This window comes from Lygodium microphyllum, chromosome 1, assembly GCF_053477565.2.
Source record: "Lygodium microphyllum isolate KBCC chromosome 1, Lygodium_microphyllum_v1.1.10, whole genome shotgun sequence".
Classification (NCBI taxonomy): domain Eukaryota; kingdom Viridiplantae; phylum Streptophyta; class Polypodiopsida; order Schizaeales; family Lygodiaceae; genus Lygodium; species Lygodium microphyllum.
Window position 1 is genome coordinate 83,587,004 of NC_141135.1, and position 16,403 is coordinate 83,603,406.

The window sequence follows — 16,403 nt, forward strand, 5'->3', positions numbered from 1 at the left end:
GCATTGCCAAAAGTATAAACACAACAAGAACAAACAATACTAAGAAAGTGGATCTACCCGGCCTTATCAACTTGATTGACAACTTGGCAAAATAGGAAGTCCTAGATATGAAAGAAAGCAGCTCAAGTCCTAGAGGCAATGAGGAGCTCAACCTAGGAAACTTTTCTAAGGTTGTCCAACATTTATGAACCAATACGACGCTCAAACCCGGCTAGAACACCACAGTTGGCTGGTAGAGGACATCATAGCAAACCTAGAAGAAGAGAGAAAACTGGCCCGTAGGGCTCTACAAGGCTTGGCTACATACAACCAGGATCAGCAAACTAGGAACTTGCGCCAGAGTTTAGAAATGCGAGAGATATAGAGAGTGCTTACCTTAGCGAGCAAGAATCGGTCAGAGAGTGAGAGAGCACTGGAAGGAGATCTCACACTGAGCGAGCTCCTCATGAAGTGGTTGCTGGATAACACGACTGTAGAACAAAGCACTGCAGCATTGGCAACATCACTACTGATTGGGTTGGGAGTCAACCAAGGCTCTAAGAGTCAATCAAAAATCCCTGTGGTAGCAAAGCAACTAGACAAATACTAAGACAAATACCAAGCTATACAGCTTCGTGGATCACTTTGAGCAAGTCTGCAAAGCAAATGGCCTCACTGATCCTTCTCAACGCTCCCAAGCCTTTGGACTATGCTCAAGTCTAGATGTTGTGGAACGTGCCAATTTAAATGGCTTGAAAAATCTCTTCATTAAGAGATTTTTTGAACTAGGATACTCCGATAACCTGTTAGTGCGGCTTATGAATGTCAAGCAAAAAGAGAGAGAGGACATTCAAGATTATGTGACCCACGTAAGGAGTCTCTTCAAGAGAATTCCCCTGGGTGAGAGACCAACCGAAAGGGTGGTATCCACAGTATTCATCAACGGAATATGGGGTGAGAAGCTCTAGAAAGCCTTGGCCAGCAACTCAAGCTTGCAGCAGCAAGATGCACTGGCAAGGGTCTTTGAAGAAGCTATTAGAGTGGATGACCAACTCAAGGAAAGAGGCTCCAGAGGCTCGAATAAGGAAGAGCCCAGTTCCAGGAGTTCCACTACGGCGAGAACCACTTGCTAGCTGAGTGTCACAACCCTAGGTCACAACCTTGTGCTAATTGTGGTAGGTTCGGCCATGAAACCATGCATTGTGGATTACCTCAGAGGTTCCCATACCCACAGCTTTACGGTCAATCCCAACAGGCCACCGAACCTCTTTGGAAGGGGAGCCCCATTGGCTCTTCCGGCACCAAATGATGCTAAACTAACCATCCCTAGGATTGAAATAAATCCTACACGTATCCCTAGACCACATGGACCCTACATGACCCATCCAGCGAGAGTGATACTTCAGTCCACTATGTGGACGAGCCTAGCAACGATGAGCCTTATGTAAACCCATATGTGTCGTACGATGAGGAAGACAGCGCTATCCTCATGGGCTATCGACCAGTACCGGTGATGGCATTGGGTAGAGGGAGAGGCAGAGGCCTAGGAGGGCAAACCCAAGAACCAATCATGTGCTGGAGTTGCAGTCACCCAGGAAACTTTTCTTCACACTACCTCGAGAGGGAACAAGCAAACAGAGATTGCAGGATTGCCTAAATTCAAGGTTGCAGAAATGCATAAGGTATGTGAAGCTTGTCAATTTGGAAAACTAGCAAGGAAACCATTTCCTAGACATGTTCAAGAGAGTAAGAAGCCATTGGAATTAATCCACTCTGATGTGTGGACTACTAAAGCTGCATCTCTTGGAGGCTGTCATTATTTTGTCACTTTTATTGATGACTATAGCAGAAAAGTTTGGGTGTATTTTATGAAAAAGAAAAGTGAAGTTTTTGGGCATTTCAAAACTCTTAAACCTATGGTTGAAAAAGAAACAGGCCTGCAAATAAAATGCCTAAGGTCAGATGGAGGGGGAGAGTACCTCTCAAATGAGTTTGCAAGGTTCCTGCAGGAGTATGGCATAAAGCAGCAATATTCATGTAGTCATACCCCACAACAAAATGGAATTGCAGAAAGGAAAAACATGCATATTGGAGAGGTATCTCGTGCCATGCTCAACGAAAAAGACTTGGCAGATTTTTACTGGGCTGAAGCAGTTGCTACAGCAGTCTACATAATGAACAAGACTCCCACTGCAGCAATACATGGGATGACTCCAAAGGAGAGGTATACTGGTAGGAAACCAGATATTTCTCATTTGAAGATTTTTGGTTGCATTGCCTATGTTCATGTGCCAGATGAGTTGAGATCCAAGTTGGATCCAAAAGCTGAGAAGTGCATCTTTATTGGTTACTCTCTGCAGCAGAAAGGGTATAGATGCTATAACCCTTCTACTCGTAAGTTTACTGTGAGCAGAGATGTTTTTGATGAGATGAGTAGCTGGTATAAACCAGTAAATGTGATTGATGATGCAGATGCAAAAATGGTAATGCTGCATAGAATTCACAGCAGCAGTCACAAAATATTAGTGGACCTGGAGCGTCCTCTAGCAGTGGTTCACATTGTTCACCATGGACAGGCAGATTGAGATCAGGAGAATCTTCTCAAAGCAATGCACATATTGGTATTCAGGTATCACAAAAATGAAAAGAGAAGGTAGATCAGCCCATGTTTGATGTGAATGCAGGTCACTCTTATGTGGATGGTGAATCCAGTGGCTCAGAACAGAGCATTGATGATGTGTTGGGTATTCCTTCTATTGTTACACGTGGAGTAAGGAAGACCAGGGATGTTTTGAGAGGACCTGGGAGTGAACCTACTTTGCGCAAGTCTACCAGAGCTAGGTATCCTGTGGATAGGCTGAAATATGATGGATTTACAGCCATTCACTATGCCTATATGGTCAAAGTGATACAGAAACCAGAACCCACTTCTTTTGAGCAAGCCATGGGAAAAGAAAAATGGAAGAAAGCCATGGATGAAGAAATGGATGCCTTGGAAGCAAATGCTACATGGGAATTGGTACCTTTGCCTAAAGATAAGAATGCAATTGGTTGTAAATGGGTTTATAAGGTGAAGCACAATGCAAATGGTTCTGTGAACAGATACAAGGCAAGATTAGTAGTCAAGGGGTATGCACAAACATATGGCATTGATTATGAAGAAACATTCAGTTCGGTTGCAAGGATGGCAACCGTAAGAGCAGTCATTTCTATGGCTGCATCAGAGGAATGGTCTTTACATCAAATGGATGTAAAGAATGCCTTCTTGCATGGTGATTTGCAAGAAGAGGTATATATGGAGCAGCCACCAGCTTATGTGCATGTTGTTCATCCTGAGTTTTTTTGCAGGTTGAAGAAAGCCTTGTATGGCTTGAAGCAAGCACCTAGAGCATGGTCTGACAAGATAGGACAGTATCTTGTCACTATTGGCTTTCAGATTTTCAAGGCAGATTTCTCACTTTATGTGAGAAAAACAGAGAAAGGTATTATGCTACTTGTCATTTATGTTGATGATTTGATTATGACAGGTGATAGTGATGAAGATATCCTTCATGTGAAAATGCTATTGAAACAGAAGTTTGAGATGAAGGATTTGGGAGAGCTGCATTATTTCTTGGGCATTGAGGTGATTAGATCACCAAGTGGGATACGGCTCTTGCAGAGGCAGTATGGATTGGACATGCTGTCCAAATATGGGATGACAGGCTGTAAGCCTATTTCGGTTCCTTTGGAGCAGAATGTGAAGCTAAGCGCAGATGCAGGTGAGCTTCTCGAAGACCCTACTATGTACAGACACATAGTAGGAAGTTTGATTTATATGACTATTACCAGGCTAGATTTGAGCTATGTTGTTGGATTGGTAAGTCAGTTTATGCAGGCTCCAAGGAAGCCACATTTGGATGCGGCTAGACGCATACTCAGGTACGTGAAGTCCACATTACAATATGGACTATTTTATGAGACTGGGGTTCAGATACAGTTGCATGGATACACTGATGTTGATTAGGCTGGTAGTATTTCTGATAGACGATCTAGCAGTGGATATGTGTTCTCTTTTGGGAGTGCTGCAGTCACTTGGAGCAGCAAGAAACAGCCTACAGTTGCCTTGTCGAGCACAGAGGCTGAGTACAGGGGTGCAGCAATGGCTGCATGTGAGGTAGCTTGGTTGCATAAGCTACTTTATGATATGCATCAGCCTACAGATGGGCCAGTTGTCATTTATTGTGACAACATGAGCAGTACACACTTGGCAAATAACCCAGTCTATCATGCTAGGACAAAGCACATTGAGGTGCATTATCACTATGTGCAGGAGAGGGTTTTACTAGGTCTTATTGATCTAGTTTATGTTAGCACAGAGGATTAGGTAGCTGACATATTCACAAAGGCATTGGGCGCAGAGAAGCTGCGCAAGTTCAGAGACCTGCTTGGTGTGCAGGAATTGGGATTGAACTCGAGGGGGAGTGTTGAGATATCGAGCTCCACCCGTGATATGCCAGGGTGACCGTTGTGCATTTATATCACCGACTTGTTAGCTGTAGATGCGGTTGGTACACCGCCCATGAATAATAGCTAGATGACAGCTATCCTTATCTACTCTAGTTCATGGCTCAGTTAGTATGCCACCTTAGTTAGTTGAGTTTGGTTTGAGACCCATATATAGGGTTCTTCTATTTCTATGTACTTGAGTTCTTTTTGGCTTACACAACTAAGAAGAGGAAAACTGTTTTCAGCCTCCTCCTGTGTGTGTATTCCCCCATTGTGCAAGCAAGAAAGCTACAAGTGAGACTCCTTCCTTCTCTCCCACAATCTTGACAATAATGTGAGAGATCATTCAAATGAGACACAAGAAACTTGCATTTATGAACCTATTTATCATGTATAGAAAATACCTAGATGCCATAGAAGGTATTGTGGAACTACCAAGAAGTACTAAGACTACCAATAATGGTACAATGAGACGGATAGTAATGGTAGTAAGGAAGTACCAAAAACTACCAATTTTGGTAGCGTGGGATAGAGAAAACTAGCAAAAATAAAGATAGTCTTGGATAGAAGTATAAAATGATTTCAAAATACAAAATAAGTATTGAGAGCCAATGAATGTGCTATCCAAATGCTAATTATGATGCTTAAACTTTAGCCTATTCTACTTTATGTCTGTATAGCTTCTGTTTTATTTCTATATTATTATTCTCTACCTCTATCTATCTCTATCATTGTCATTGTAGCAATTGTATCTCTTTATCAAAGTGAGGCTAGCTTCATTTTGTGATTGCTAAGTGTAGATGTACTTTTTAGGTAATGACAACATGTATCTTTCTTTCATAGTCCAAGCCTTGATTGTAGGTATATCTCCTTGAATATTGCAAGTAGGCGCCTATTGTCATGTAACTGTATAGTCCTTAGAGGTATCATTGTTGGGCTGCTTATTGCAATGCAAATGCACAGCATTGTTTGTGATCTCTTTACACGTGAAGCTTTTTTCTTTTCTTATTAGGACCTATCAGACACATCGAGAGAGTAGTTAGAGGTAATGTAATGCAAACAATTCCCTTGATCATGTGAATATAAAGAAAGATAAACAATGCAAATAGCAATGCATCTTTTTATTATCAACATAGAAGCTAAAAAAAGTAGAAAGTTGGATATCTTCATTATGCAAGTCAATCCTCAAATGCCATAATTTGCACATTGACCCTACCTTCATAATGATCAAAATTTCACCATCCAATCAAGCATCAATATCTTATAATGAATTCCCAGAAAACTCTCTCATGTATGTGTCTAATGGTACCATTTTTCCACAAACATGGTACCATCTTCTATACAAAAATATCATGATGAAATTTTGAGTGGCAATCATGTACTCGCAACAAAATTTAGTTGCACCTTATAGGTGATTCCATCTAGTACCTTTGTATCCCAACCTGCATCAACAAACTCTAAGATATGGTGTACATCTAGGCTAATGGGACCAAAAATTGGTCGGCACTGGCTATGGCACTAGCCGGACGTCGTGCATACAATAGACACCTCCACCACCATATGGCCTCGCGGTCTAGGAGTGTCTATAATAACTAAATGCACACTAGATACTTCTAATATTGTGTTTGTATAGTTGGATAAAAGCACCTTCCCCAAAACCCCTCGAAGGGGGTATCCCACACATATTGGCAATAAGCGCCACGTATCACAGACACAGGAGGCACCCCACCGGCTAATTGCCATGACCCCACTACAGCTCTCCTACATCTTGGGTATTGACCCCTCGATACGCTACTTTTACATATAAACACATCCACACAAAACTCCTCTCTTTGTCAGCGAGATCCAGGAGATACCATGTTTCCTCACTAATAATCTCCACCAAGAAATGAACGGCTAACCTATGGCAAGGGGAATCTCACCCTCTCAAGTGTAGGTCGGCTATAATTCAAACAATTGTTGTGCATTTCCAAGAGTTGATACATGTATGATCAATGCAATAGTGGGTGTCTCATCGTGCACAAATAGTTATGTTTCGAAATCAGCCTATGTGCTAGTACGCAAACAATCTTTCCATGAATTCCAACTAATATGCATATTTGCTTCGTTGCAAGAATCTGCAAGTAACTCTTGCTTCTTCTAGAATGTGGTAACAACCACTCTCTACTTTAGAAATCTAGACGGGGAAGGCTTGACAAGGCTTCCCATTGTCCACTAGAGGGAGGTGGTATGTAAAAATGGTTATATTAAAAGAATGTGCCCCTCTTACATAATGCCACTTTGGTCCTCCCCTTGTAAAGCTCTTTGCCAAAAACACCGTTGTGGATGACATCCAAAATATCTACCACATATTCTATTGGTGGCTACCACTCCTAGACACATGATGGATACAAGTCTGTTAACATCAAATGGTCTTGTCAATTACAAGACAAATAAGAAATACATACCTTCATTCATACCAAAAAGTAAATGCAACCAAAATGCACCAATAGTTGGGTCTATGGAGAGCAAGATTATAGGCAGTGGGCTCAAGGTGAAGCTCCTTATGCATGAAAACATGTTGCACACGCACTTTTTTTATTATCTTCTTGAAACTGCCAAGCCTGAAATTCGTTACCCTTCTAACATGATAAAAAAGAGTTGGCTAATTGAAGATCTATTTTGCTTTCTTCGCTACATGATTATCCAATTTTCATTCAAGGGAACCCACATGTCCTACTCATCAAGCATATTGAAAGAGGCCATAGACTCGATGGAAGCACTAGGTCTTCTACACCAAGAAGACATCTCCATGGACTAAGAATATTAAGGGCAAAAACATGCAGCTGAGTGGAGAGAAAACAGACAAAAACTCTAAAGTATGAAAGTGAAGGCAAGAGAGAGGAATAAGCATTGGGCACTCAAAGGTTTCAATCAAGGAGAGGCTTCTACCATCTTTTTTTCCCTCGATAAAAGAGAAATGGTCGAAATATGATGCTAGAACATTACTATTTGAAAATGGCAAGCACTCCACTTTACTCTTGGAAAGTGATAATTACTCTACTCATTTTAATGAAACTAACAATATAAAAAATACCAAATTTATTTTTCAAACTTACGAAAATGGTTTTTGAAAAGAAATTTTCATCATGGAAGCCTTCTCATGGGTGGAGCACACTCTCTCTCTAGATGCTAAAAGGACAAAAAATGACCTCAAACTCCCACTAATACGCTCAAAGTTCAAGTAGAAAATGGTGATGAAAAAATCAATACACATGTATATCAAAGGTTTCCCTATGCTTAGCCAAAAACTATGTGTTTCCCTATGCTTAGCCAAAAACTATGTGGCATCAATTGATATAATTGCATTAGAAATGGGCCCCATTGATGTTTTCTTGGATTGTAACTAGTTGAAACACTTTGACAAAATCACTATGGACTTCTCTCGGCTTTACATGGAATTTGTTATACATGGACAACTCATCCATTTAGAGGGAGTTTAAAATAACACTGATTTTTAGCTAATTACAACAAAGCAGCTCAAACGGAAATTTAAGAAATACTCACATATATTTGTCTTACACTTGAATAAGGAGAACCCAAATAAGGAGAACACAAATCACTCCTCCAAAGTGACTAACAATTCAATATTAAAAGCCCTACTAGATAAGTATGAGGATTTATTTTGGATGCCTACAGTGCTTCCCCCTAAGAGGCAAGTGGATCACTCAATTGATCTAGAGCCCCACTCTAAGCTAGCGAACAAGTCACCTTACAGACTCTCCAAGTGTGAGCACGAAGAATTTGCAAAGCAAGTCAAGGAGTTACTTGATATGGGGTTTATTGAGCCGAGTTCTTCCCCTTATGCATTATGCTAGTCAAGAAGAAAGATGGCTCTTTCTACATGTGTATTGACTACAGGTATGTGAACAAAATCACAGTTAAGAACCGGTATCCTATCCCTAGGATTGATGATTTGCTGGATGAGTTGAAATGGCACAGTATTTCACTAAGATTGATATGTACTCTAGCTATTATCATATATATATATGAGAGGGTGATGAGGTAAAAATGGCTTTCCAAATTGATCATGGGCTCTGCCCTTTCCTAGTGATGCCTTTTGGATTTACAAATGCCCTCACCACTTTCCAGAGCCTCATAAATAAAATCTTACACCCCTTTATTTTCAAGTTTGTGCTCGTAACTTTTTATGACATTCTTATTTACAGCAAATCACAAGAGGAGTATTTGGCACATATCAAAAGGGTGTTTGATGTCTTTAGAGAGCATAGACTATCTACTAAAGAAAGTAAGTGCATCTTCATACAAACATCAATGGAGGGCTTTAGAGGCATTGTTAGTGAAAGTGATATACAAGCTCACCCTAGAAAGGTGCAATGTGTAAAGGACTATCCCACACCATCCAGTACCACTTCCTTACATGGTTTCCTTGGTCTATCCTCATTTTATAGGCAATTCATCAAGCATTATGTCACAGTTGCAATACCCTTGACAAATCGATTAAAGAAAGAGTCATTTTCTTAGGATACTATTGTTGATCTCAACTTTAACCAATTGAAGGAAATGCTTACTTCAACCCCCATCCTTGTATGCCCTAACTTCTCAAAGGAGTTAACCATTCCATGTGATGCTAGTGGCAAAGGTAAAGGTATTGTTTTGCTATAAGAACATGGTGTAATTGTTTTTTAGAGCCATAAGCTTAATGAAAAGGAGATGCAGATGAATGTTTATGACTAGGAGATGTTCTGTTACCTCTATGGCAGTCGGTTTAGAATAAAGAGAGACCATCGATTCCTCAAGTGTCCTAACTCTATCTACTTTGACTCCTAAGTAGAGAAGATGGGTGGCAACTTTGTAAAATTATGATTTTGACATCTCCCACACTAGGGGAAAAGACAATGCAGTAGCTAATTCACTGTCGCGGATATGGGCATGCAAAGTATCATCCATATCGAAATTGCATAGTGATTGGATTGAGGAGCACTTAGGAGGCCTACTTGTGCTAAATGAAGAATTTAGCCACATATTTCAAAAATTGCACCATGGGATAATGGACAAAACTCCCCATGTTAGCTCAAGAATGGACTCATATGGTTCCTCATTACACATGTATTATGCTAGGCCACTAAACATAAAATATTGATCTCCCAATCAGTGTTGTGGATGACACTATGTATAAAATTGATGGAATAAAAAAATGAGGACATAATGTGATTGGAATCAAAATCACAATTCACTCCATCAACCAACAACTAACTCTCTAATGAAGCAGATACCAACACAATGCATTGAATAGTAAATTGTCCTACACATAAGGAATGCATTTGCACAAGCACTTATATATCTAATGCTCTTAAGAGTGATTAAAAGTACAAACCTATAGATAGTCAGCCTACCACATCCATTATCCCTCAATCCAATGCTAAGCATGAGATTGTGAATCACATACACAAAAACCAAGTAACCACATAACCTAAATACATACTAGGGATAAGGGGAAAAGAACCCAATATCCTCTCCACTTTAGAAGACAAAAGAAAATGTATTGCTTTCTCTTTTAGAAGTTGTTACTAGTATCACATTTCTGACTAAAAGTACAACCATATAAATAGTTAACCTACCACATCCTCTCCACTTTAGAAAACAAAAGTTCTCTTTTATAATTTTTTATTAGTATCACATTTTCGTAACTCGATACTAACATAATTTATTTTAGTGATATGATAATATAAACTAGAGTTACAAATGAGAAAATGAAAACAAAAGAGATACATCAAACTGACAGAATAGAAATATCTACACATTTATTACAACATGCACAAAATCCAAGTTTGCAAATCCAACTTTTCCAAATTTACATCAACCATGTGGCAAGAACACACAAAGACAAATCATGAAAGAGTCAACAGACATACATCATTGAAGCTACGTGGCACTACCAAATGAGGATGGCAAACAATATTGATTAGCAACTATCAATATATGTGGAAGGCTTCAATGACAATAATGAATGCCAAAAGGACATGTGCAATGACATATTGTCAAATAATAAAGAGGAAGACATTATAGATTTGCAAATGATATAATTCCTTCTTGAAACTTTTATTCATAGATAAGTGACTATAAATAACATGAATGCAATAAAATAAAAGGATGTTAAAAGAAAATCTCAAGTTGGACATAAGTATGATGAATATAATAGCAAATCCACTATGAACAATTGCTGCAAAAGCCATGCTAGACATAAACAGCAAGGGCATCTTCGAATTGCAAAACTTGTAAGGTAAAGAGGCTAATAGTGTCATCTAACAATCCCCAATTATAACTTGTTTTCCCAAGGGAGCTATATAAATGTTGTTTAATAATCAAAAAATATATGTATCATATGGAGCTTGAAAAAAGAACTTTGGTCCATCTTGAGGTCCATCTTGATATTTTTATCAAGTAGACCTAGTTATAAATGAAGGGTTTACAAAAGAATGACAATGAGGGGGCAATAGAGGGAACTCAAGAATGCAATATTTTAAGGTTTTACAAAATCCAATATATAAAAAATCTTACATAGCTTAAGTTTTTTTATTCACAGAAAACTATGTGAGATGAAAATTTTTGTATCATATTTGCAAAATTATCATTGTGTTTTGCTTTTGGAGGGTGTCACTTTCTTGGCCCCTTCACCCTAATTCCTCCTTAAAACTTTGACTTTTAGTCATTGATAACCTAGTAAATAACCAGAGTACCAAAAAGAAAATGCAAGGTTATTGAAAGAAATTCTTGACAAGCTGGACATTATGATGATATAGTAGTAAGCCCACTACAAATGATTGCCACATGTGCCATGCTAGACACACAGAGCGAGGGTTATCTTTGCATACATGCTTTAGTTGCTACACTATGGATATAACATTGCCCTTGAGCTATTGTTAGCAATAGTAGAAATCTAAATGACAAATATTGCTTTAAACTTTGGGATAAAAACAATATGATCGAGCACAAATTCCAAGCCAATCTTAAGCTTTTGCTCTAAACTTTTTCGCTCCATGGTGTTATATTTCCAATATATATTTAGAGCAACAATGTGCTCCAAAAGTTTGATATGCACATGTTTATGCTTGTATGTATAGAAATGCAAGTGGTGGATATATGTTTGTGTGAGCATAGATGTACTTCTCGTGTATGTGTGTGCACGCACACCATGTTTACGAGGGTGGGTGTGCATTTGAATCAAGCCTCCATAATTGGACTACCCCCATCTGCATTCTTTTTAAAAAAGGTTACAAAAGTGTCTAGCTGAATAATCAAAATTGATAGTACACATAAGAGGCATTGTATATCAATAGACTTTGTAAAGAAGAAAAGGTACGGATTCGGACAGCTATATACATGATAGAAACAAACGGAGAGAGAGAGAGAGAGAGGAGTACCTAAGATCATTAATACTATATAAAACTGCATTAAGCATTCAACCAATAAGATTTTCGAAATTGTTCTGATTTAAAAGATGCCTAAGCAACCCCCATATCAAGCACTAAGACCTTCCTTGGACAGGCCAAAAGTTGCACTTTTTGCTAGGTAAGTTAAGGTTGTTACTCCAAATACAGAGAGTACTTGTAGCAAGCCATGGTCGTTTTGAGTTGCCCCCTCCCCAACCACAGTTGTAAAAGTGATATCTAGAAAACATATCATTTCCTTGCCAGCCCCCGGTGTGAACACATTAAGGATGATGTTATTTCTAGACAAGAAATGTACCAAGTTTTAGGAGGGGCATATCTATTACAAACATGCAAAAGAATTGTTATTAAGCACACCAAACCTGTAAATGAACCTGGCAATCTAAGGTGTGACATGCAGAAACTCGTTACACACAACCTTATAATTTGTAAAATATGAAGGGAATGCATAAACTCATAAAATCTTGTATGGTCATTGTTACATGGATCACTCAAGACCAAATCTAGATCTGGCACATGACCATCATTTACCATGTGCAAACTCAGTGTCTCTAAATTTCCACGAATGTCTTTGCTCGGATGGACACCCACAATAAAGCTGTGCACTCTCTTGTTTAGCTCAATCAATGCATTGCCAGGCTTCTTTGCCCCTATTAATGTCCTAATTTCCTCTACTCTCTGTGCATCACTCCACCTGCCAGAACTTGCATATAGATCTCCTAGCAATAGGTATGCAGATGCATCATCTTGTTTCAACTCAACAAGATAATTGAAGCATCTTTGCCCCTCTTCCACTTTCCCATGGCTTCTGCAAGCACTAAGTAAAGACACCAGCATTACATTTGAAGGAGGACAGTGCATGGCTGCAATATATCTCTCTGCCTCATGCACTTGTCCTGATCTTGCAAGGAGGTCAACCACACAAGCATAGTGATCCAAAGTTGGTTCCATTTCAAGCTCTTCTGTCATTAGCTTGTAATACTCCCAACCCGTTTGGATCAGGCTGGCATGGCTACAGGCAGCAAGAAGACAGATGAATGTGACAGAATCCGGCTTCACACCTTTCACTTGCATGTCTTCAAAGCATTGCATTGCTTTGTGAGTTTCATGATTCTCACCATAAGCCTTTATCATTGCAGTCCACGACACAACATCTTGAATAGGCATGTTGCTGAATACTTGTTGACCTTCTGCAATCAAGCCACATTTGCCATACATGTCTATCAGAATGTTGCCAATGAACACATCTTTGTCTAACCCTAATTTTCTAACCTGACTATGTATCACTTGGCCTGTTTCTAATGCACCTAAGGCAGCACATGCTTTCAAACAGAGGATACAGGTGTCAGCACCTGCGGGCACACCTTCGAGCTGCATTTTTGTAAAACAGTTCAGCACTTCCACATCAAGGCCGTGTTCAGCATATCCTGCAAGCACAGCATTCCAAGAGCATACTTCCCGAGTGGGTAATCTGTCAAACACTTCGCAAGCTTCAGCGAGCAAACCACATCCAGTGTACATATCTACTAGTGCATGACCTACATAATGCTCTCTTTCAAGTCCTTTCTTCATTATGTTGGCATGTATTGCTTGGCCTATTTTTAAAGATTCTGCAGACCTGCATAGTTTCAAGCTGCAAACAAATGTTGCAGAATCGGGCGAAATGCCCTCCAGCTGCATTTCATGCAAACAAGCTATTGCTTTTTCACCAGACTCACAGCAAGCATATCCTTCAAGCAGTGCAGTCCACAAGACTGCATCTCGAACTGCAAGCCTGTCAAACACATGGTGCGCTTCTTCAACAGAGGCACAATTGGAGTACATGGAAACCAGTGTATTCGCCACACAAAGCTCTTGTCCTAGTCCTCTTTTAGTTACCTCTGCATGCATTTCTTGGCCTCTTTCTAAAGATCCTAGGGTGGCACAAGCTTTCAAAATGGAAGTGTAGGTGGAAGAGTCTGGACAGAAGCCCTCCAGCTGCATTTTTTGGAAACAGGTAACTGCCTCCTTGTAAAGCTGATGCTCGGCATAGCCAGCAATCAACACAGCCCATGAGACTGTATTATGTACTAGCAGCTCATCAAACACTTGCTGCGCTTCTGTGAGAGAGCCATATTTGGTGTACATGTCCACCAGTGAGTTACCCAATTCAAGGTCCCTTTCCAAACCCCTTCTAATTACTTGAGTGTGTAATGCTTGCCCTGCTACAAAATCACCTGTCATGCCACAAACTTTCAAGCTCCAAACAAACATGGCAATATTGGGAGAGGTCACCTCCAGCTGCATCTTTTGGATGAGATTAGAAGAATCTTTAGTGAGGCTGTACTGCAAGCATCCAGCAATTAATGCTGCCCAAGTGACCCCATCCCGAAGTGGCAACATATCAAACACTTGATGTGCTTCTGCAAAAGAGCCATTTTTTAAGTAGACATCCACCAGCATGTTGCCAACACACAACTCTGTTTCAAATCCTCTTTTAACTGCTTCTGAATGCAACTGTTGAACCTTTTCTAACGTTCCTGTGGCACTACAAGCTTTTAAGCTGTAAAGAACTGTGACTAAGTTAGGAGGTAGGCCCTCCGACTGTATCTGTTGAAAGCTACTGCGTGCTTCTTCCAGAAGCCCATTTTCTACATATCCAGAAAGTAATGCATTCCATGACACTAGGTTTTGAGCTGGCAAACTCTGAAACACCCTGTTTGCCTCTGCTAACAAGCCACATTTAGAGTACACGTTCGTCAAAGTGGTACCAGCAGACAGCTCCTTTTCTGATCCCCTTAATACTAATTCAAAATGTATCTCGTGAAGAGTTTCTATAGCTCCTAGCATCCCACAAGCCTTCAAACAGCATTGAAATGTTACAACATCCCCAAAGACCCCTTCACACTGCATCTGTTGAAAAGAGGTGAGAGCTTCCTCATCAAGCCCGTGTTCAGTATACCCTGTGATCAACACAGCCCATGAGACCGCATCCCGAGCTGGCAGTGTTTCAAATACTAGGTGTGCCTCTGTAAGTGAGTTGCACTTACAATACATATCCACCAGTGTGTTCCCCACAAGCAGCTCTGTTTCTAAACCCCTCTTCATTATTTCAGCATGTATGGTTTGACCTGTTGCCAAAGTGGCTACTGTACTGCAAGCCTTCAAGCTGCAAATAAATGTGACCAAATCAGGAGAAGCATTCTCCATTTGCATTTGCTGCAGAAAGTTCCAAGTACCCTCATATGGCCCATGTTGTGCATATCCTGCAATCAGCGCATTCCATGAAATTGTGCTTCTCCCTGACAATCTGTCAAACACTGTGTGCGCCTCCACAAGAAAGCCACATTTGCTATACATATCCACCAGCTTGGTGCCTACATAAAGCTCTCTTTCAAATCCCCTTATGACAACCTCAGCATGTATCATGTGCCCTGTTTCTAGTTCCCTTGGGCAGGTGCAGGCACTGAGCACCGCCAGGTAAGTAAACTTGGAAGGGGGCACAGAGTACTGCTGCTGCATCTGGTGGTAGAGGGCGAAGGCGTGCTGTGATTCTCCACATCCGATGTAGCCCGAGATGAGTGAGGTCCACGCGTGCTCTGCACGGAGGGGGAGCCTATCGAAAACACACTGGGCGTCAGGCAAGCAGCCACAGTCCACAAGCATGGGGACGAGGTGGCTGCCGATGACGGGATAGGCATCGAGGCGATGCTGGCGCAGGTAGGCGAGCAGGAGCTTGCCACGATGCAGGCTCTTCTCCTGTCTGCATTTCTGGATGAGGGCGATCAGTTTCTCTGTGGAGGCCGACGGTAACTTCCCCTGCATTCTCCGTTTACCACCAAACAGAAGTCCTCATGGGGAGTGCCTGCGTCTCTCCTTGCTTGTTCCCCTGTTCCTCCGGCCTCCTCCTCCTCCTCCTCATGCTCACGCTCCGCCGTCGCCAGCAGACCCTTCACAGGAGCGTTCAATAAGGTCTTACACACATGGTCGATGGGTCTACATGGTACATTCACATTCCACCATGGGCTAATCATTTATCATTACTAGGCGCTCTGCCGCCTAGACTCGCCCGTCGGGGCGGGCGCGATTTTCGCGGCGAGGGCGGGTGTTGGACACGTGGCACCCGCCCCCGCGTTTCTTTGTGGGGAGGTTGGGGGCTGCCATGTGGCACCCGCCCCCAACCTCCCCTTAACTAATAGTAAAGATGCATTACAAAGAGTGTAAGGCAGGGCAAAACATTTCCTACGAGGGTTTCTTGCTGGAAACAGTTTCCAACCCGTTTTTGGTTTTTCAAAATTGTTTTTGTTCACGTGGGAGGTTTCGAAAACACTCTCCTCTTAAATTTTTAATCTCAGTAACCTTTTCAAAAATCATATGCTATTTCTAAAACCCTCCTCCCACTCGCCCCATCGCCCCCCGTTTCATCTCCTTGCTCCCTCCTACTTGACCCGCCCTAGCCCTGTTGTCTTCCGTTTCAATGCCCTACCCTCGCTCACTCCACCATGG

The 16,403-nt window shown here is 41.1% G+C and overlaps 1 protein-coding gene across 1 annotated transcript; it reads right to left on the reverse strand.

Annotated features, from left to right (window-relative positions):
• Positions 1-12,222: 12,222 nt before the first annotated feature.
• On the reverse strand, positions 12,223-15,722 carry LOC148041333 (pentatricopeptide repeat-containing protein At2g33680-like). Its single transcript, XM_087683897.1, has 2 exons — positions 12,450-15,722; positions 12,223-12,237 (listed from the first exon to the last, which is right to left on the reverse strand). Exons 1-2 carry the CDS (start codon positions 15,720-15,722, stop codon positions 12,223-12,225), a joined length of 3,288 nt encoding a protein of 1,095 aa, XP_087540023.1.
• Positions 15,723-16,403: the final 681 nt, after the last annotated feature.

Bases quoted from the DNA above. Each gene is read 5' to 3' on its own strand.
- LOC148041333 (XM_087683897.1), bottom strand. From the start codon at position 15,722: ATGCAGGGGAAGTTACCGTCGGCCTCCACAGAGAAACTGATCGCCCTC.